General features: G+C 40.3%; 3 protein-coding genes across 3 annotated transcripts; all 3 read right to left on the reverse strand.

Moving 5' to 3' along the window:
• Positions 1–2,023, reverse strand: c1qtnf9 (C1q and TNF related 9). The gene is made up of 3 exons (XM_074621984.1): positions 1,685–2,023; positions 1,526–1,588; positions 1–1,314 (listed from the first exon to the last, which is right to left on the reverse strand). The coding sequence occupies exons 1-3, from the start codon at positions 1,869–1,871 to the stop codon at positions 545–547; spliced, it is 1,020 nt and encodes a 339-aa protein (XP_074478085.1). The 5' UTR covers positions 1,872–2,023; the 3' UTR covers positions 1–544.
• Positions 2,024–3,923: 1,900 nt separating this feature from the next.
• Positions 3,924–7,452, reverse strand: tagln3b (transgelin 3b). The gene is made up of 5 exons (XM_074622544.1): positions 6,910–7,452; positions 5,816–6,040; positions 4,408–4,582; positions 4,198–4,300; positions 3,924–4,098 (listed from the first exon to the last, which is right to left on the reverse strand). Exons 2-5 carry the CDS (start codon positions 5,993–5,995, stop codon positions 3,957–3,959), a joined length of 600 nt encoding a protein of 199 aa, XP_074478645.1. The 5' UTR covers positions 5,996–6,040; positions 6,910–7,452; the 3' UTR covers positions 3,924–3,956.
• Positions 7,453–8,605: 1,153 nt separating this feature from the next.
• On the reverse strand, positions 8,606–15,230 carry abhd10b (abhydrolase domain containing 10, depalmitoylase b). Its single transcript, XM_074622541.1, has 5 exons — positions 15,072–15,230; positions 14,443–14,629; positions 11,222–11,333; positions 9,481–9,618; positions 8,606–9,375 (listed from the first exon to the last, which is right to left on the reverse strand). The coding sequence occupies exons 1-5, from the start codon at positions 15,163–15,165 to the stop codon at positions 9,034–9,036; spliced, it is 873 nt and encodes a 290-aa protein (XP_074478642.1). The 5' UTR covers positions 15,166–15,230; the 3' UTR covers positions 8,606–9,033.
• Between the last annotated feature and the right edge of the window lie 213 nt (positions 15,231–15,443).

Below are 15,443 nucleotides of genomic sequence, written 5' to 3' on the forward strand. Positions count from 1 at the left end.
CAACTTTCCTGCATTTTATTAATGATTTCAAACAATATAGCACCATCACACCCAATGTTAAAAACAAAAAAAGCCATTAAGACTTTTAAATTATTAAATGAATATGATATGATGTATATAACATTTGTTTTTCAATTGTCTATTTATGTGTTTGTACCTCTGTTAGTGAGCATGTGCTCAATAAAGAAAGCATTTCAAAGAAGAAGAATGCAGCTCATCACTTCCTGAGGCTCTGGGAGGACAATAATACTGGACCTTCCAGTTGGTGTAGCACATGGTGTTGCACCGACTTCCTCCTGTCATGTCATTGTATCATGCCAAAACAATTAATGTGTTGTGTATTTCTGTTGTGCATGCCCATCCCCAAATACCAGAGAAGTGCGTGTGTTAAAGAAAACCACAAAGCAGCTGAAATAACTTTAGCTTGTGACAAAAAAATGACACCATTGCACAATGCATTATAGACTCAACTAAAGTTTAGAGGCAGGTTGATTTCTATCCTTTGAAAGCATTTACCAGCAATTATAAAGAAATTATGTCTAATTTAAGTTCCAACGATTAAGAACCCAGAGAAGGTGGTGTCATCATCTTCATCAGCAAAGAGCCCATTGAACAGCTCTCCTCCAGCCACCTGCAGCCACACCTTGTCCCCCACGTCCAGGTTCAGCACGACGCCCCCTGATGCCTGATCCTCGCCGCTCTGGTAGTTATCTGTGGTGTGGATGATCTTCACACCGTTCTTCACCAGAGCCACCTTCACGTTTCTGGAGTAGACGGTGATGTGGTAGGTGAAGAAGTAGGCTCCTGCCGCGGAGCATGTGAATCTTCCCGTTACTGGATCGTAGTGATTCTGTTCATTGTAAAAGATCTTGTCGAACCTTATCGGTATATTAACTATTGGGAGTTTACTTTGTGCTGTGAGTCCCACAGAGAAGGCACTTTTAGAGATAACAGGTGCATCTCCCTTCTCACCTCTATCACCCTTCTCTCCTCGAACCCCCCTGTCACCACGATAACCTATACTGCCTTTGTTACCTGGAACACCAAGTTCCCCCTTAGACCCTGACCTGCCAGGGGGTCCAAATGGTCCCTGAATGCCTCTGTCACCTCGAAGGCCAGTTTCCCCCTTCGGACCCTCTGGTCCAAGAGGCCCCAAATCACCTTTAAGTCCTTTGGGTCCAGGTAGTCCGAGCTCTCCCTTGTTTCCTTTCAGACCAAGGGGCCCGTGGGGTCCCTGGGGCCCCATTTTCCCAGGAAACCCCCGTTCTCCATTTTCTCCCCTTTTTCCTTTGAGCCCTAACGGGCCAATTGTACCTGTAAACGACAAGCACACAATAAACCTCCTTATCCTTTTATGCTCAGTGTTTACTATTCAATACATTAAAGCCACATAAGGTACAACAAATATATTAATAAATTGCGTGTGCATATAAAGTATAAACGCCTGATAAAAACAGATTCGTATTTCAACACTTTACAGATCGGTTTATTTATCAGCGGTGCAGTTAGTTCTGAAGATACATACCATGATCCCCTTTGTCTCCCATGCGGCCATCAGTGCCTGCTGATCCAATACGGCCAACTTCACCTTTTAATGGATGATTCATAAATGATTGTTATTATATATTGTGAAATTGAAGCTTAAGACATGTAGGAAAAGATGCTCGTTTTCTTCTAAACTTACCTTGATCACCTTTGTCACCCCTGAGTCCGTCTCGGCCGTCTCTTCCAGGTGTACCATTGTGTCCAGGGTCCCCTGGTATTCCAGGGTGTCCACAAACACAGCCTTTATTTTCGGTTTCTTGCTGTGTAACACACCTGCCCACCAATGGAAGGAGCAAGAGAGTGACTTTAAAAATCATCTGCAACATTGTACCCGATGCACCTGTCTAACAAAACTAATATCCTGTAAGTATGCAAAAACGTTTAGACTAAAAGAAGTTAAAGCACAGTTTGCCTCATAACCACATGCCCTACTTGTATGCGAACACGCAACAAATGATAAAATTGTCTGGAGCACAGTGGGACAAAAGACAAACAAGACACCAACCAAAGAAAATATAAGCTGGACAAGAACATTGGACAAGAGTGACCTCAGTCCTCCAAGCCATTTCATTGGTCCGGCTGTGTTTGTGGTTGACTTATTGAGTCTGTCAGTTACATATCACCTGAATCCTTTTAGCTGCTTCTCCACTGTAGTTGAGGCTAATAATAAGCAGAGTGTATTTCAGGGCCAGTCATGCAAAAGGCCACATAGTTTCACATGTGCTGCCTAAGCAAACAGGATATTCAACTTAAGCAAATGATAACATGCTGTCTGGAAGGCAGAATATCTTATTTTTAATTGAGCAATAACAAGATGGCATTAAGAATGGACGCCTTAGAATAATATTAACAGTTGTTTTTGTACAAGATTTAAAGGACAGCATTGTAATGGGCTTTGTTTAGATGCTAATAACAAGCTAAAATGTTAATTCATGCATGCTCTTCTCTTATGTGCTTTTTAAAATGTCAACAGTCAGGAACAATTGACCCCATAAACTAGATCACTGACATAAAATGTGACCTTTTGTGGTTCAAAGACCTTAGACAAAGGTTTTTGCTTATCTTAATGATAGTGGCCTTCAGATGTTATCTAGATGCTAGACATGTTTAGAGTGGACGTTATGTCACATAATTTCCATAGGAAGGTAAAAGCTATACAAAAGAAATGGACAGCCACAACTATTCCCAAAGAACAGCACAATACGGGGTTTTAGAAACATTTTATAGCAGTTTTTGCGACTCTTCTGTTTTTGCTAAACTCTCCACAAAGGAAAGATCAGCTATTAAACAATATTACTGGACTAGAGGTTTAATATCTTACTAATGGTCACTCGAGACAAAGGTTTTCTGACACACAGGCTTGGATCAGGACTATTTGGTAGAGGAGCCGTCAACCTAATCATTATGGCATGGCGTGGCGCTGCCCCTTTATTAGATTGTGCAGGAGAGACAGGAGGGATGGGCGCAAGGGAGGAGCTGTAACATAAAACCAAGATAAGAAAAAAAAAACACCCTCACTTCCCAGTTGTCAAGATACCCAGCTGGTGTGTTACACAGATATATGACACAAACATATGTTCACATACTTTATTTTTTCAATACTTCTTCTCACAAGCCTCCAGATATAAATATATTTTAAAAATATAAACATGACAATACATAAAAGTGCACATTCAAGCAATGTCTTTACCTGTACATGTTGGCTGCTGCACATTTACTTGCACGGACACAACATGGACAAAAGATGTGGTCTAACAAACAAATAACAAGGGCATGACTCAGAATGAACGAAACTCATTTATAGGACGATATATCAGGAGCCAGTCTCTGTAGTCCATAACCAGGCACAACAGGAGGTTGATTTGGTTACAGAGGATTCTGCAACAAGTCTTCAGACGAGATAGCAGAGACATCATCGGTCATTGAGTTCAATTAAGGCTAAATAAGTACACAGTAACAGATCATCCTAAAACAATGACCAATGATAAATAAATGTATACATAAATACAAGTAAATAGCATACAGCATGTTGTAACAGTGGCTTACAGTATTTCAGATTTAAAATGTGAATAATACTGATGACTTCTTTTGTGGAGAGATTTTAATCTTAAATTCTCTGCAAGACTAAATTGATGTTAAATGACTTTGAGCTTCACATTAAGTAATCATTTGGACAAGGAAAGTAAACAAAGCTATAGAGGGAACAGTGCATGGCGAAAGGGAAGAGAGGAACAGGAAGATCTACAGCATTTGACATCATTTCGTAAGATAAAACACTGGTTGGGAAAGCAGCAATTCCAGGAAAATTGAGGTTAACATGGCAGGTGCTCGAAAGGATATGAAGGTTTTGTGGTATTAGTAGAAAATAAGGTCTGGAAGCTGGGGGGCAGGTTAGTTAGTGAGTGAGTGGTCTACATGATCTGACGGTGCATACCGTAGCCCGTCATACCAGCCTGGGACGCCCCGCGGTTGCTGCCCATCTGCAGTCCGATCAAACTCTGACCCTGGCGGAGCTGCTCCTGGCTGAACTCTCGCCGATACCCCTGGGCTTTCCTATACATGAACAACAGTTACAAGGTGAGGTACAGGAAACATGAAGCATGCAGTTGTGAAAATGTGAAGCTCCTCTGTCACAGTGAGGTTTCTCTTTACCTGTGGAACCAGTCTCGGTCACCTCTGTAATGACCGTCGTCCTTAGTAACCGCCACACTCCCGAGAGCCATTAGAGTTCTTTGCACCGCTGCCATGTCCTTTCCTAAAGCCAGAACAAAAGCATCATTATGTAATGATGTGTATTATCAACGTGAATGAATATATATCACCAGCAGTAGGTGGGATGTAAGTAGGAGGTATTTAAATCACCTTCCCAGAGGTCCACAGTTTGAAATATGTCCGTGGTTGTGACTCCGTAAGCTTCAGCTGCCTGCAGGAACTGAGAGATCTTCTCCATTTGCTTGAAGGCCATCTGCGTCTCTGGTATCTTCTTGATGGGCTCCTTCCCCCTCGGATAAAGGCTGTTGATAAGCCTGCAGAGGATCTGGGACAGAGGAGGTCACAAATCTGACTCGATCATATTAAACCGACACACTGACCATACCAAAAATGACAGGTGAGGTTTTTAGTTCTCCCTAACACTCTTGTTTTTCATGCTTAAATGACATAATTGCTCTTAGCAAGACGTCTCATTTTATATAATCGGTAGTACAGCCCCCGCCCCTCCATATATAGCCGCTGGGTTTAAGAGGTAATGTTTCATTTGAAGCTGGAAAAGATCTGTTAATAAATTCTAAAAATATGTCAATTATTCCTAGACTACTATAATAATGTCTACACTACAAGAAATATAACTGGCAGTACCTGATAACCATAACTGCATAGAATTGTTCTAGAATCTCTATTTGATTTATTTGATTTATTTATAAAGAAATTGTTTAAAAAAATAAAAATAAAATTAATTTAATTTATTTTACCATGTGAGTTTTTTTTCCTTTTTTATTTATATTCTTTACAATATTTGTTACAACTATTATTATTATTATTATTATTATTATTAATGATACTTTTATTTATTTTTTGTTGTGTTGGCCAATCTTCCAGGGGTATGATGTGGGTGGGATGCAGATGTTGGGATACTGTATAATGTACATGTAAAACCCGATAAAAACATTTGAATATATTTAAATACCATAATTAATATTTTGTTAGCGTTGAGGGGGTTATGCTGTTGTGATTGCCGCATGCATTTGGATTCAGTTGTGAAAGCTAAAACCATTTATAATAGTGAGAGTCATTTCAGTCATTGAAAATGCAACATGGTTCGTGGCTGCATTGCGTTATTGAGTAACACGCTGGTGCAGAAATGAATGACTCTGCCTTTGTCTGAATGATTTTCTAACATTAGAGTCAGCTGGAGTGTCCAGTAAGAAGACACTGCAGCATTGTGCAGGCTGCATTTTATAATTGGTTGTTAATTAAGTCTTATAGTACTAAGGATTTTCAGGAGTTTTCCATCAAAGTTTCCCAGAATGATTCAACACAAAAATCTACATTTGCAAAGCTAGTACAAAACACAGTCCTCTAATTAGTTGGATAATGATAATGGTCTATTATTCCAGTTACAGACCAGTATTGTTTACCGAGACTTTCACAAACGGCTGGGCACATTTATCTGGTTGCTTATTTGACTTCAGGGTCTCTTTAAATCTGACAGAGCTCTATTATGTTGTGGCTTAAATAATTCAACAGTAACTTCTATCTTAAGTACACTCACTGTTCCATCCAACAGCCACTTCTGGAAGTTCTCCCTGCCCGTCTGCGGCTTCTCCAGGTTGGCTCCACACTGTGCAACCATCCAGTCCACCAACCGCTGCTCCAGGTCTGTGTCGTACTTCTGCTCAATCTTCTCCTGCACCTCTCGGCTGAGTCCATAGCTGGGCCCCCTGTTCGCCATGGCAGGTCTCGAAAAACACTCAAGTATATGTAGTGTATAGTAGACCTGAAGAAAACACATGGTACACATAAGGCTGATATTGCATTACTCAGTTGCAAAAATATTCTGACAAAAAACATCATAATGTTGCTATAATATACCTGTTGTAGGCTATTATATCAGTGAATATTTGTGACTACTTTCTGATTAAATGGCTGCAGGGTAACTACAATTCTTTTTAGAGTTATTTTTGTTTTGTTTACTACAATAAAAATGGCATTAGAGCACTATCATAAACCATCTAAATTTAGAAGAAAAGCCAGGTTTGAGTCTGTCCCTTTACAGCTCAGCAGTCCACCATAGACGCATCTCTGGAGGCTGTAGCAGTGAAGGGTGTGGCCCATCATAAGGATGCTGTCCCACACAGGGACAAGCCCTCCTCTCGTTGCTATGGTAACAATCAAGCCAGTTTCCGGCACGCTGCGTGCAAGTGATGCGCTGCATGAGATGATGGTCTCGAGGATGACCTCATGACGACAATTAAATCATCAAAATTGCATTTTGTGAAAAAGTTGGCCTTCTCACAAAAACATGCAGTCATGCAACGCACAACAGTTCTATATTTAGCCTGCACTACAGTTTAATTAAATGACGTCAGCCCTCATATGTGCCGCATATAAAGGTTTGTGTCAACTCTTCAGTTTTCAATGCATCTGTTGTTTTTTGCACATTTTTGTCAGTTAAATCCAAAAAAATGCAAAAGAAAGTCCCATCATGTATATCTAATGTCACGACACCACACTGCTGCGCATCCTGCAGCTTGTTAAAACAAACCCAAAGGCAAACTGCGCAAAGCTGCACGCACACTATAGCTGCGACACTGGATTTGGCTGCGTAAACATATCCAACATGCCATGCACGCAAAGCACACTTACTGAGGAGGAGGAGAGGATGTGTCAGATGTGTCTGAGTCCTGGTGTTAATCCCTCTGAGCTGGGCAGGGCTGAGTGAGGATGATGTTGCTGCTGCTGCTGCTGCTCAACTGCTGAAGCATCCATGAAGATCAGCACAGGCGCGTCAGGCCGGACCGGATCTCCTCTGTCCGGGAGGGGCGGGTCACTCCTTTTAATATGCCAACTAACCAAGGAGGGGTCCCCCAGAGACTCTCTACACAGACTGCGACGTGATACCGCTTCACTGGTCACTGTATAGTGCATGGTCAGCTTTAGGCAGCATGAAGTGACCCTCAGCAAACCAAAGCACACTGAAACTTGGAGAGCTGTTCTCACTGAACATCTTTAAACTGCTTCTAAAAGATTTGGCAACAGGCACATCTGGCTATAGATGTTTTGAATGTTGAATGTTTTTTTGATACCTGATGATTTTGGAATTTGCTCTTTGTCTTCGTTTTCAATTGTTATGTTTGTTTTATGTCTACAACTGTGTAACTGTGGTGCTGGCTATCTTGGCCAGGACACTCTTGGAAAAGAGATTTTTAATCTCAATGAGTTTTTACTCCTGGTTAAATAAAGGTTAAATAAAAATAAAAAATAAAACATGATGGTGCCAAATTCGTTTAATTAGCTCTATAAACTCAACATCCTCTTTTTACCTCACCATAACTAGTAGAGTGACTTGCTCAACGGCACCTGAGCAGAGTGGATGTTTGCTTATGTTATCTTGTTATAATAGCCGCTTTAACCGGTTAGTCTTCATCCTAACTTTATTTAAGTTTGTTTGCCTTCTACACAAAGCAAACACTAAAGATATATTGTTTTGTTACAGCATCTGTCTCTTAGTTTCAGTGATGAGCCATTTTCTTTCGCTTACTGAATTAAGAGGTTTTTGTTATGGTGGGTAAATGTTGGGAATATGGGAAATGCTGTTTGCAGATTTCTGTGGCTCAAGTTGGAAAGTATGCTGCGTTATTTTACGAAGCGAGACAACAACACTACTACGTACAAAGCATTTTCCTGGTAAACAAAGATCTGTGGTGGAAAAATATGCTTTAGCAAAGGGAGTCCATAGTAAAACATCGCCATATGCCGTCTCTTCCGCTTGAATTACAACTGTCGTGCTGTATGCTCCCATTAATGATGTTTGATTTTAATTTTTGACACAAAATATGACTGACTACATAGCTCAACCCTGAGTTAAAAGGTCACCGCTGCAGTTAAGTGGACCCGAGACAGTTAGGTGGTTGGTGTCGCACCATTGAGCATATAGCAGCTAGTCGCCAATTACATGTTAATAATCAACAGTCCAGCGGCTCCATTCAGCGGGCCTCTCTCTGGCTAAAGGCCATCAGGTATGGGGAGTCATGTAACAGAATGTTCTGCCAACAACAATAAACCTCACATGGCTGCAGCCAACAATCCTTGATGGCAAATTGCGTTTCTGTTCAGTGTTTCGCGGTTTACTCCATCTGGATTCTTGTAAAAGAAATATCCTAATTTTGAAATACCCTTTTTATCTGTTTAGCAATCATGGTGATTTGAGTTATGGTCAGATTTTTACACTTTTTTATAACTTTCAAGTGTGCATTTCAATATCAACAGCACTGTATTTTAATGAATAAAGTTATCAGTTGATTATGTTGTGTTGGTTGTGGTAACAGACTGAGACCTGCACTCTAGTGTGCAGAGGTTTTATTGGCCAAAACGGTGAAAAGTGATTAAAAAAGGCACAGGAAAACTATGCGTCTAAGTAAAGAGGGAGAAACAGTCAAACAGGAAGAACGGCGGCGGCAACAGCGGACCTAATAAAGGTCAACATAACACTCCATATAATAATCTGGAACATACAAATGCAACCTGAAGAAATAAGGGAACAGCTAGCAGGGAGGCTCCCGTTCATTATAGTTTGCACTGTAACGGCATGTTGAAATGACAAACAAAGTACGGGGTGGGGGGGGGGGGATAACAGATGGGTAAAAGGTCATATTTGGCGGACAAACATGCCGTTGTTTGGTAAATTTCTTGAGGGTTGACTTCCTGGTAAACACAGTCCTTCTCTCCTGATCTCCGCAACCTCTCAAGCTCACTCCCCCGTCCCCTTACTCAGACCAGAGTGGTCAGCTTGTCTATGAGATCATCGATGGTGTAGACCATGAGCTTGATGTCGTCCCGCTCAGACATGCGGTGCTGGCCGTGTCGCCGAAGGATGACATCAACATCGGGGCTGAGGATGCGCTCTGCGACCTGCATGGAGATGTGCCAGGGGACGTCCTCGTCTTTGAGCCCGTGAATGAGACGTACGGGACAGGTGATGGGGATGGGACTCTGGAGCACACAGTGGTTTTCTGCCTCTTTCAGAAAGTCCATGCTAAACTTGTAAAAGCCTTGCTCCGAGTGTTTGGTGGGCACTGTCCATTCCCCCTTCTCCTCAAACTCCTTGCGTGTCTGCGCATTCAAACATGGACAACTCAGAAATACATTGAAATGAAAATGTCTGCAAACAGAATGACCAAAAGATTTTATATATGTGATAATATTATATGTTCCTACCTCCAGAGGAAGAGAGTTGAACAATGTGACGATGTGATCAGCGGCAGTGGAGATGCCAACCAGTGCTGCAGTCTTCTCTGGTCTTGCAATGGCTGCCAGCAGCATGAACCAACCGCCTATACTGGAACCCACCATTATCTACAAATAAACACCATAAATAGACTGTAAATCAATTGACCAAATGATAAATACAGCACAAAAAACCTTATTCAAAACACTCCATAAAGACACCAGACTCATGCAGTATAATTATGGCAGTGGAAGACTAACGATACCACAAATGTTGTAACACAGTGCCATCTTCTGGGTACATAGGGGAACATACAGATGGAGGTTAAAATGATTTTATTAACTCCAATTCTATTATTGATTCTGCTATTGGCCCGATTCTTTTTATTGGTTCTATATATATATATATAGAGAGAGAGAGCTGCAACGAATAATCAATTAGTTGTCAACTATTAAATTAACTGTCAACTATTTGTATAATCAAGTAATCGGCGTGAGTCTTTTTTTTTTTTAAAGTACAAATTCTGTGATTCCAACTTCTTAAATGTGAATATTTGACAGTAAAAACTGAATATCTTTGAGTTGTGGACAAAACAAGACATTTAGGGACAGCATCTTGGGCTTTGAGAAACACTGATCAACATTTTGTCACTATTTTCTAACATTTTATAGACCAAACAACTAGAATAATCGACAGATTAATCGACAATGAAAACAATCGTTAGTTGCAGCCCGGGTTCTCTAAATAAATCCCTTTTTGGTATTTTGTTGAGTGCAGGATGAGGTTTTAAAGGCAGGTTTTATAGTGTTAATTGTATCGCTTGATGATGAACATATAATACAAAATAAAGAACCCCTTTTGCTTATTCTTACTTCACTTGGATGTTTGAGCTTCACTGTGCAGAATGATACATCATGTGCAGAGTTTGATACTAGAAGTCTGTTTTTGCATTAATCTGCTGAAGTTTCTCTTCTGAGTTTAACACGTGGACGCACCAGCGGGGTTTTATGTCATCACAAGTAGTTTGGAGCCAATCGTCGTCCAGTATGCAACTTATGCAAGTGTGATATGGAAACTTGAAGCTTCTAATACACAGACGCTGAGAATAGACTTCTTGTATCCAGCAGTTAAACGCTTGAACAATATTTGTATTTGTGTTATTCATAGAATCTGGATTTATTTATTAGGGGGAATGAGTTGAGAGGTGTAATTTCAAGAGTTTTTTTAGAGTATTTTTATATGTCTTAAATTAATATCAATAATTATTAACTACAGAGTTTAACATTAAAACATTTATATTGTGTTTGCAAAACACAATTTTTCACTTTGGTTTATCATTTCACAGACTGCCTGTGTCTCAGTATCATAACATTTTTACTGGTTGATTTTAAGAGATGCACTTGTATCACTGTGAGAGGAAGCACCACGTGGCTGTAGGATATTAAAAACATCATGTTCTTGTAATTTAATGCATGCATGTTGAACATCTATAACAACTGAAATCAATGTTTTGCGACTCTTATAAATTTTTCCCTTCTTGTCTAGCTTGCCTCACATGAAAAGCCAGGACGGTGCTCGTTCCTAAGAGCATAAATTCTGACATTAAAGTTGTTCTAAATGGGAGCCGACTCTCAATTCCCGTCCCTGTCGAGCAAAGTCTTCATAACTTCATTGATTACCAACCACCAGTACAGTCACTTGTAAAGGGACACGATCCTTGTAAATATTTACCTGAGGCCCCTCTACTAACTCATCCAACACGTAAAGGACGTCTTTTTTCCAGGTACCAATAGTTCCTTCTGATTGCACCCCCTCTGAGGCCCCATGTCCTGTGTAGTCAAACCTGGGGAAACAGAAATAGAACGGCCCATGGCCATGAGTATGAGAAGGGAAAACAAAGGCAAGCCATGAGAGGCCAATGACAAGGTTCATTTGGATTTTTTTGAAGACATTATGAGTACAGTGAATCAGTTATATACTACACTGAACATGGGATGAGCCCTTTGAGAATTCAGTATGATGTCTTTTATATCCAATCACCTCAGGAATGGAGGCTTTAATGATTCACTGAAAATTAAGAAGAGTTAAACAATAATTTTGATTTACATGAGTAATCTGATGTGTTACCAGCTGTTGCATCATTTACATGCAATCCTTTGGCTTTTCAATTTTGAATGTTATTGAACCGGGTCTGTCTGTTGAAATAAAACATCTCAGTGAAAAAGATTACCACTTGTTATACTTTCAGTAACATTCAAAAGGCACATGGCACTAGACATTTTGTGCAAGCAAAATCAACTCATAACCAAATCTACTGAAATGTGTATAGCCTACTTTGTTATCTTGGGGCATCGTGCTACTTGGAAACAAAACCAGACTGCATTTAAAACAAGCACAATTTAATTTATACTAAGACTTGTGACATTTTAAATCATGTTTTCTGCCTTTTTCTTTGTTTCACAGTGCCACTAAATGTATGGTGACCATGCATTTTCAGCTGCTCTCCCACATAAATTGAAGTCCCTTTTCGATTAATTTGACTTTGAAAACTATTTGACTTCCTGTCTACTTGTGCTTCTCCTGCTGTTCTTTGATCAAGGCTGTAGGAGTGTAACTGTGGGTGTGTGTGGTGGATGCATGCATGTTTTCCAGTTCATGTATTTTATTTTTGCTCCTTGCAAATCTGTAACGAACTTTGGATCATCTGCGTTCAGTTTTAAGAGCGATATGAATCAAGTTTATTTGCGGAGTGCAAAAGTTTTATTGTTTTGTAAGAATTAAAGGTGTTTCTCAGTTTTTAAAGATCGAAACCAAGACTATGGACATCCAGGACCAACACTGTAGGAATTAGGAGTGTAAGAAAATATTGATACACATGAGTATCAGGATATTATGTTTTGCGATACTGTATTGATTCTCCAAAATGCTATACAAGTTTTTAATCAAACTCTTAAATATCCAACGGTGGACCCAGCTGCTATTCTGTATTTCTGAGGTTGTAGTGGGCTCAGTTTTGGAGCTAGAGTGAAGGTACCATATGAATGGCATCATATGAAACTAGAAAACCAAAGAAACTCATTGGCACCAACCATGTCAAACTTGCAACAGAAGAAGGCTAAATAACGCTGCAAAGTTAGGCAAAATTTTGGTGAGGTACAAATGTGTTATTTTCGCCTATTCTAAAAATGGTGTATTTGAATATTTCTGCATACTTGGGTCCCTAAAAAGTCTTAGAATTGCATATATTGGGTATGACTGGAAAGCTGAGACTCTTGTGGATCCAATGAGTCCAATCATTTACTACTATATAGGCTATACTATACTTTTTCTTAGACAGCTTTCCTAAAATTAGATTTGTAAAAAAAATCTCAATATATCGCCTTGCTTACAGTATCGCAATATATTGAATCGTACCAACAACTCGTAACATAAAGCTATCATAAGGACAGTGCAATATGTTTAGACAGTGCAATATGTTAAATAGGGACAGTGCAATATGTTGCATCTGTGTAATATTGGGCTATTGTGTGGGCAATATGGGCAAGACGGTAGACGGTGCAGTACACTACCTGGGTGCAATACCTGCCATGGTATGTGTGATAGTATGTGTCATTATGTACGTGGACTGTGTATGTGTTGAAACATGTTTCTGTGGAACTGTTTCCCTGTCTTGTGTGGAATCGTTTATTATTGTTGTTGATGCTGTTTTAATTTAGTGTTTGTAACTGCAGTTGGACGGAGTCCAGGAAAAATCCCAACGGGTAAGATAAGATAAAATATACTTTTATTGTCCCCGTTGGGATTTTTCCTGGACTCCGTCCAACTGCAGTTACAAACACTTAATTAAAACAGCATCAACAACAATAATGTATCATGATACATATCGTATCGCCAACACACTACCCCAGTATGAATGAGGTATGTCTATTTGATCTGATCTACCGTAATGTGTATTTAGTGTGAGATTGTGACCATGGCATGGTTTTAGTAGTCTTAGTGGTCTTGGAGATGATTATTCATGCTTTTATTTCTTCTCGTTTAGATTATTGTAACGCCCTTTTTACCTGTATAAATCAATCTTCTTTGAATCGCCTTCAAACTGTCCAAAATGCAGCTGCTCGGCTTTTAACTAGACACAACAGTAGATCTCATATCACCCCTATTTTATACTCTCTGCACTGGCTTCCAATCAAATTCTGTATCCATTTTAAAATGCTGGTGCTAACCTTTAGAGCCTTGCATGGTCAAACACCTCAGTATATCACTGACCTCCTCCTGCCGTAAACACCAAATCGGGCTCTTAGGTCTTCTGACCAAAAACTTCTGGCAGTCCCTCGAACCCACTATAACACAGAGGTGACCGTGCCTTTCAAGCTGCAAGCGCACCCAACTTATGGAATGCCATCCCCCTATCGCTGCGATCCCTAGAGTCCTGTGACATTTTTATAAGCAGCCGGAAACGTTTTTATTTAGACAGGCTTTTGTTAATTCGTCTGTTGCTGAAATGTGCTATACAAATAGCTGCCTTGCCTTGTCTATTGTCTGTGCAATATGAGCAAGACGGTAGACGTGCAGTGCACTCCCTGGGTGCAACACCTGCTATGGTGTGTGATAGTATGTGCCATTATGTACGTGGACTGTGTATGTGTTGAAACATCTGTTTCTGTGGAACCGTTTCCCTGTCTTGTGTGGAATCGTTTATTATTGTTGTTGATGCTGTTTTAATTTAGTGTTAATTTAGTCCAAACATTTCCTCACAGTGACAATAAAAGTATATTTTATCTTCTCTTACCCCTGTATCATGATACATATCGCCAGATTCTTGCCAATACACTACCCCAGTATGAATGTCTATTTGATCTGATCTACCATAATCTGTATTTGGTGTGAGATAATGACCATGGCCTGGTCTTATGCAGCCTCTTCAGTGGTGTGTGTTTTGGATGACTTACCTAAGGTATGAGTGTCCTAGTGACTTACAGAACTCCTCCAGTGCCTCAGCTTTCTGCCCATTCATGTTGGAGCCATATCCAGGTAGGAAGAGCACACCTGGACTCTTCCCCTTCACTCTCCTGTAGGCCAGCTTGGGAAGGTCTGGTCGTGAAGCATACTGGACTGAGGACTTGTGTCTCCTGGCTCCTGTAGTTGACAAAATGCAACATTATTGCCATGTGCGAAACATCTTATGTAAATGATTCACAGTGGCCTAAAAGGTCAAAAATAGATACATTATGAAAAACAATGTTGCTAAATACAATGTCACATGTTCCATTTTATAAGATAAGGCTTCTCTTGGCGCAGACTAGGAAACAGCACATGGAGAAACAGCGTGGTCATTTGTGTGATACCAACCAAAAGATACCGAGAATTTACGCACATTAACATAATGAGGCTAATTAATGTCGCATTAAATACTACGAGAATCAACGTAACGACGCACAAGCCTTCACAATGTGCCCTACATTTTAAAGACGACGCAGTCTGTGTGAGCCACACCCCCTAACTTAACCTTTAAATGCCCTCATACGAGACTCAAACCGTGTGAGATTGATTGTGTGGAAAGCGAGAGACTTGAACAAACCTTCCAGACGCTGAGAAGACAAAGCTGTGAGCCCTCCATTACTTAAAATCTGTGAAAGTCCTCTGCGGCAGGACCTCAGAGCCACGGCTGCCATACTGCTCCGAGGAACCCACTGCTGGAAGTATCGCGAGAGTTGCAGCAACAATGACTTCTCGTTTACTCAGAGGCATTGTAGTCCATTACATTACATTATACCAGGGGTCAGTGACCTGCAGGCTCCAGAGACACATGCACAGGCTCTTTAGCTCCTCTCCAGTGACTCCCTGTGGATTTATAAAAAGAAATTAGTGGAAATTAATAACTGTTTTTTTGTTTGCATTTTCATTTTTATTTATCATTGTTGTAGGTTTATGGTACGACGGAGTATTAGAT

Source organism: Sebastes fasciatus, chromosome 21 (genome assembly GCF_043250625.1).
Source record: "Sebastes fasciatus isolate fSebFas1 chromosome 21, fSebFas1.pri, whole genome shotgun sequence".
Classification (NCBI taxonomy): Eukaryota; Metazoa; Chordata; class Actinopteri; order Perciformes; family Sebastidae; genus Sebastes; species Sebastes fasciatus.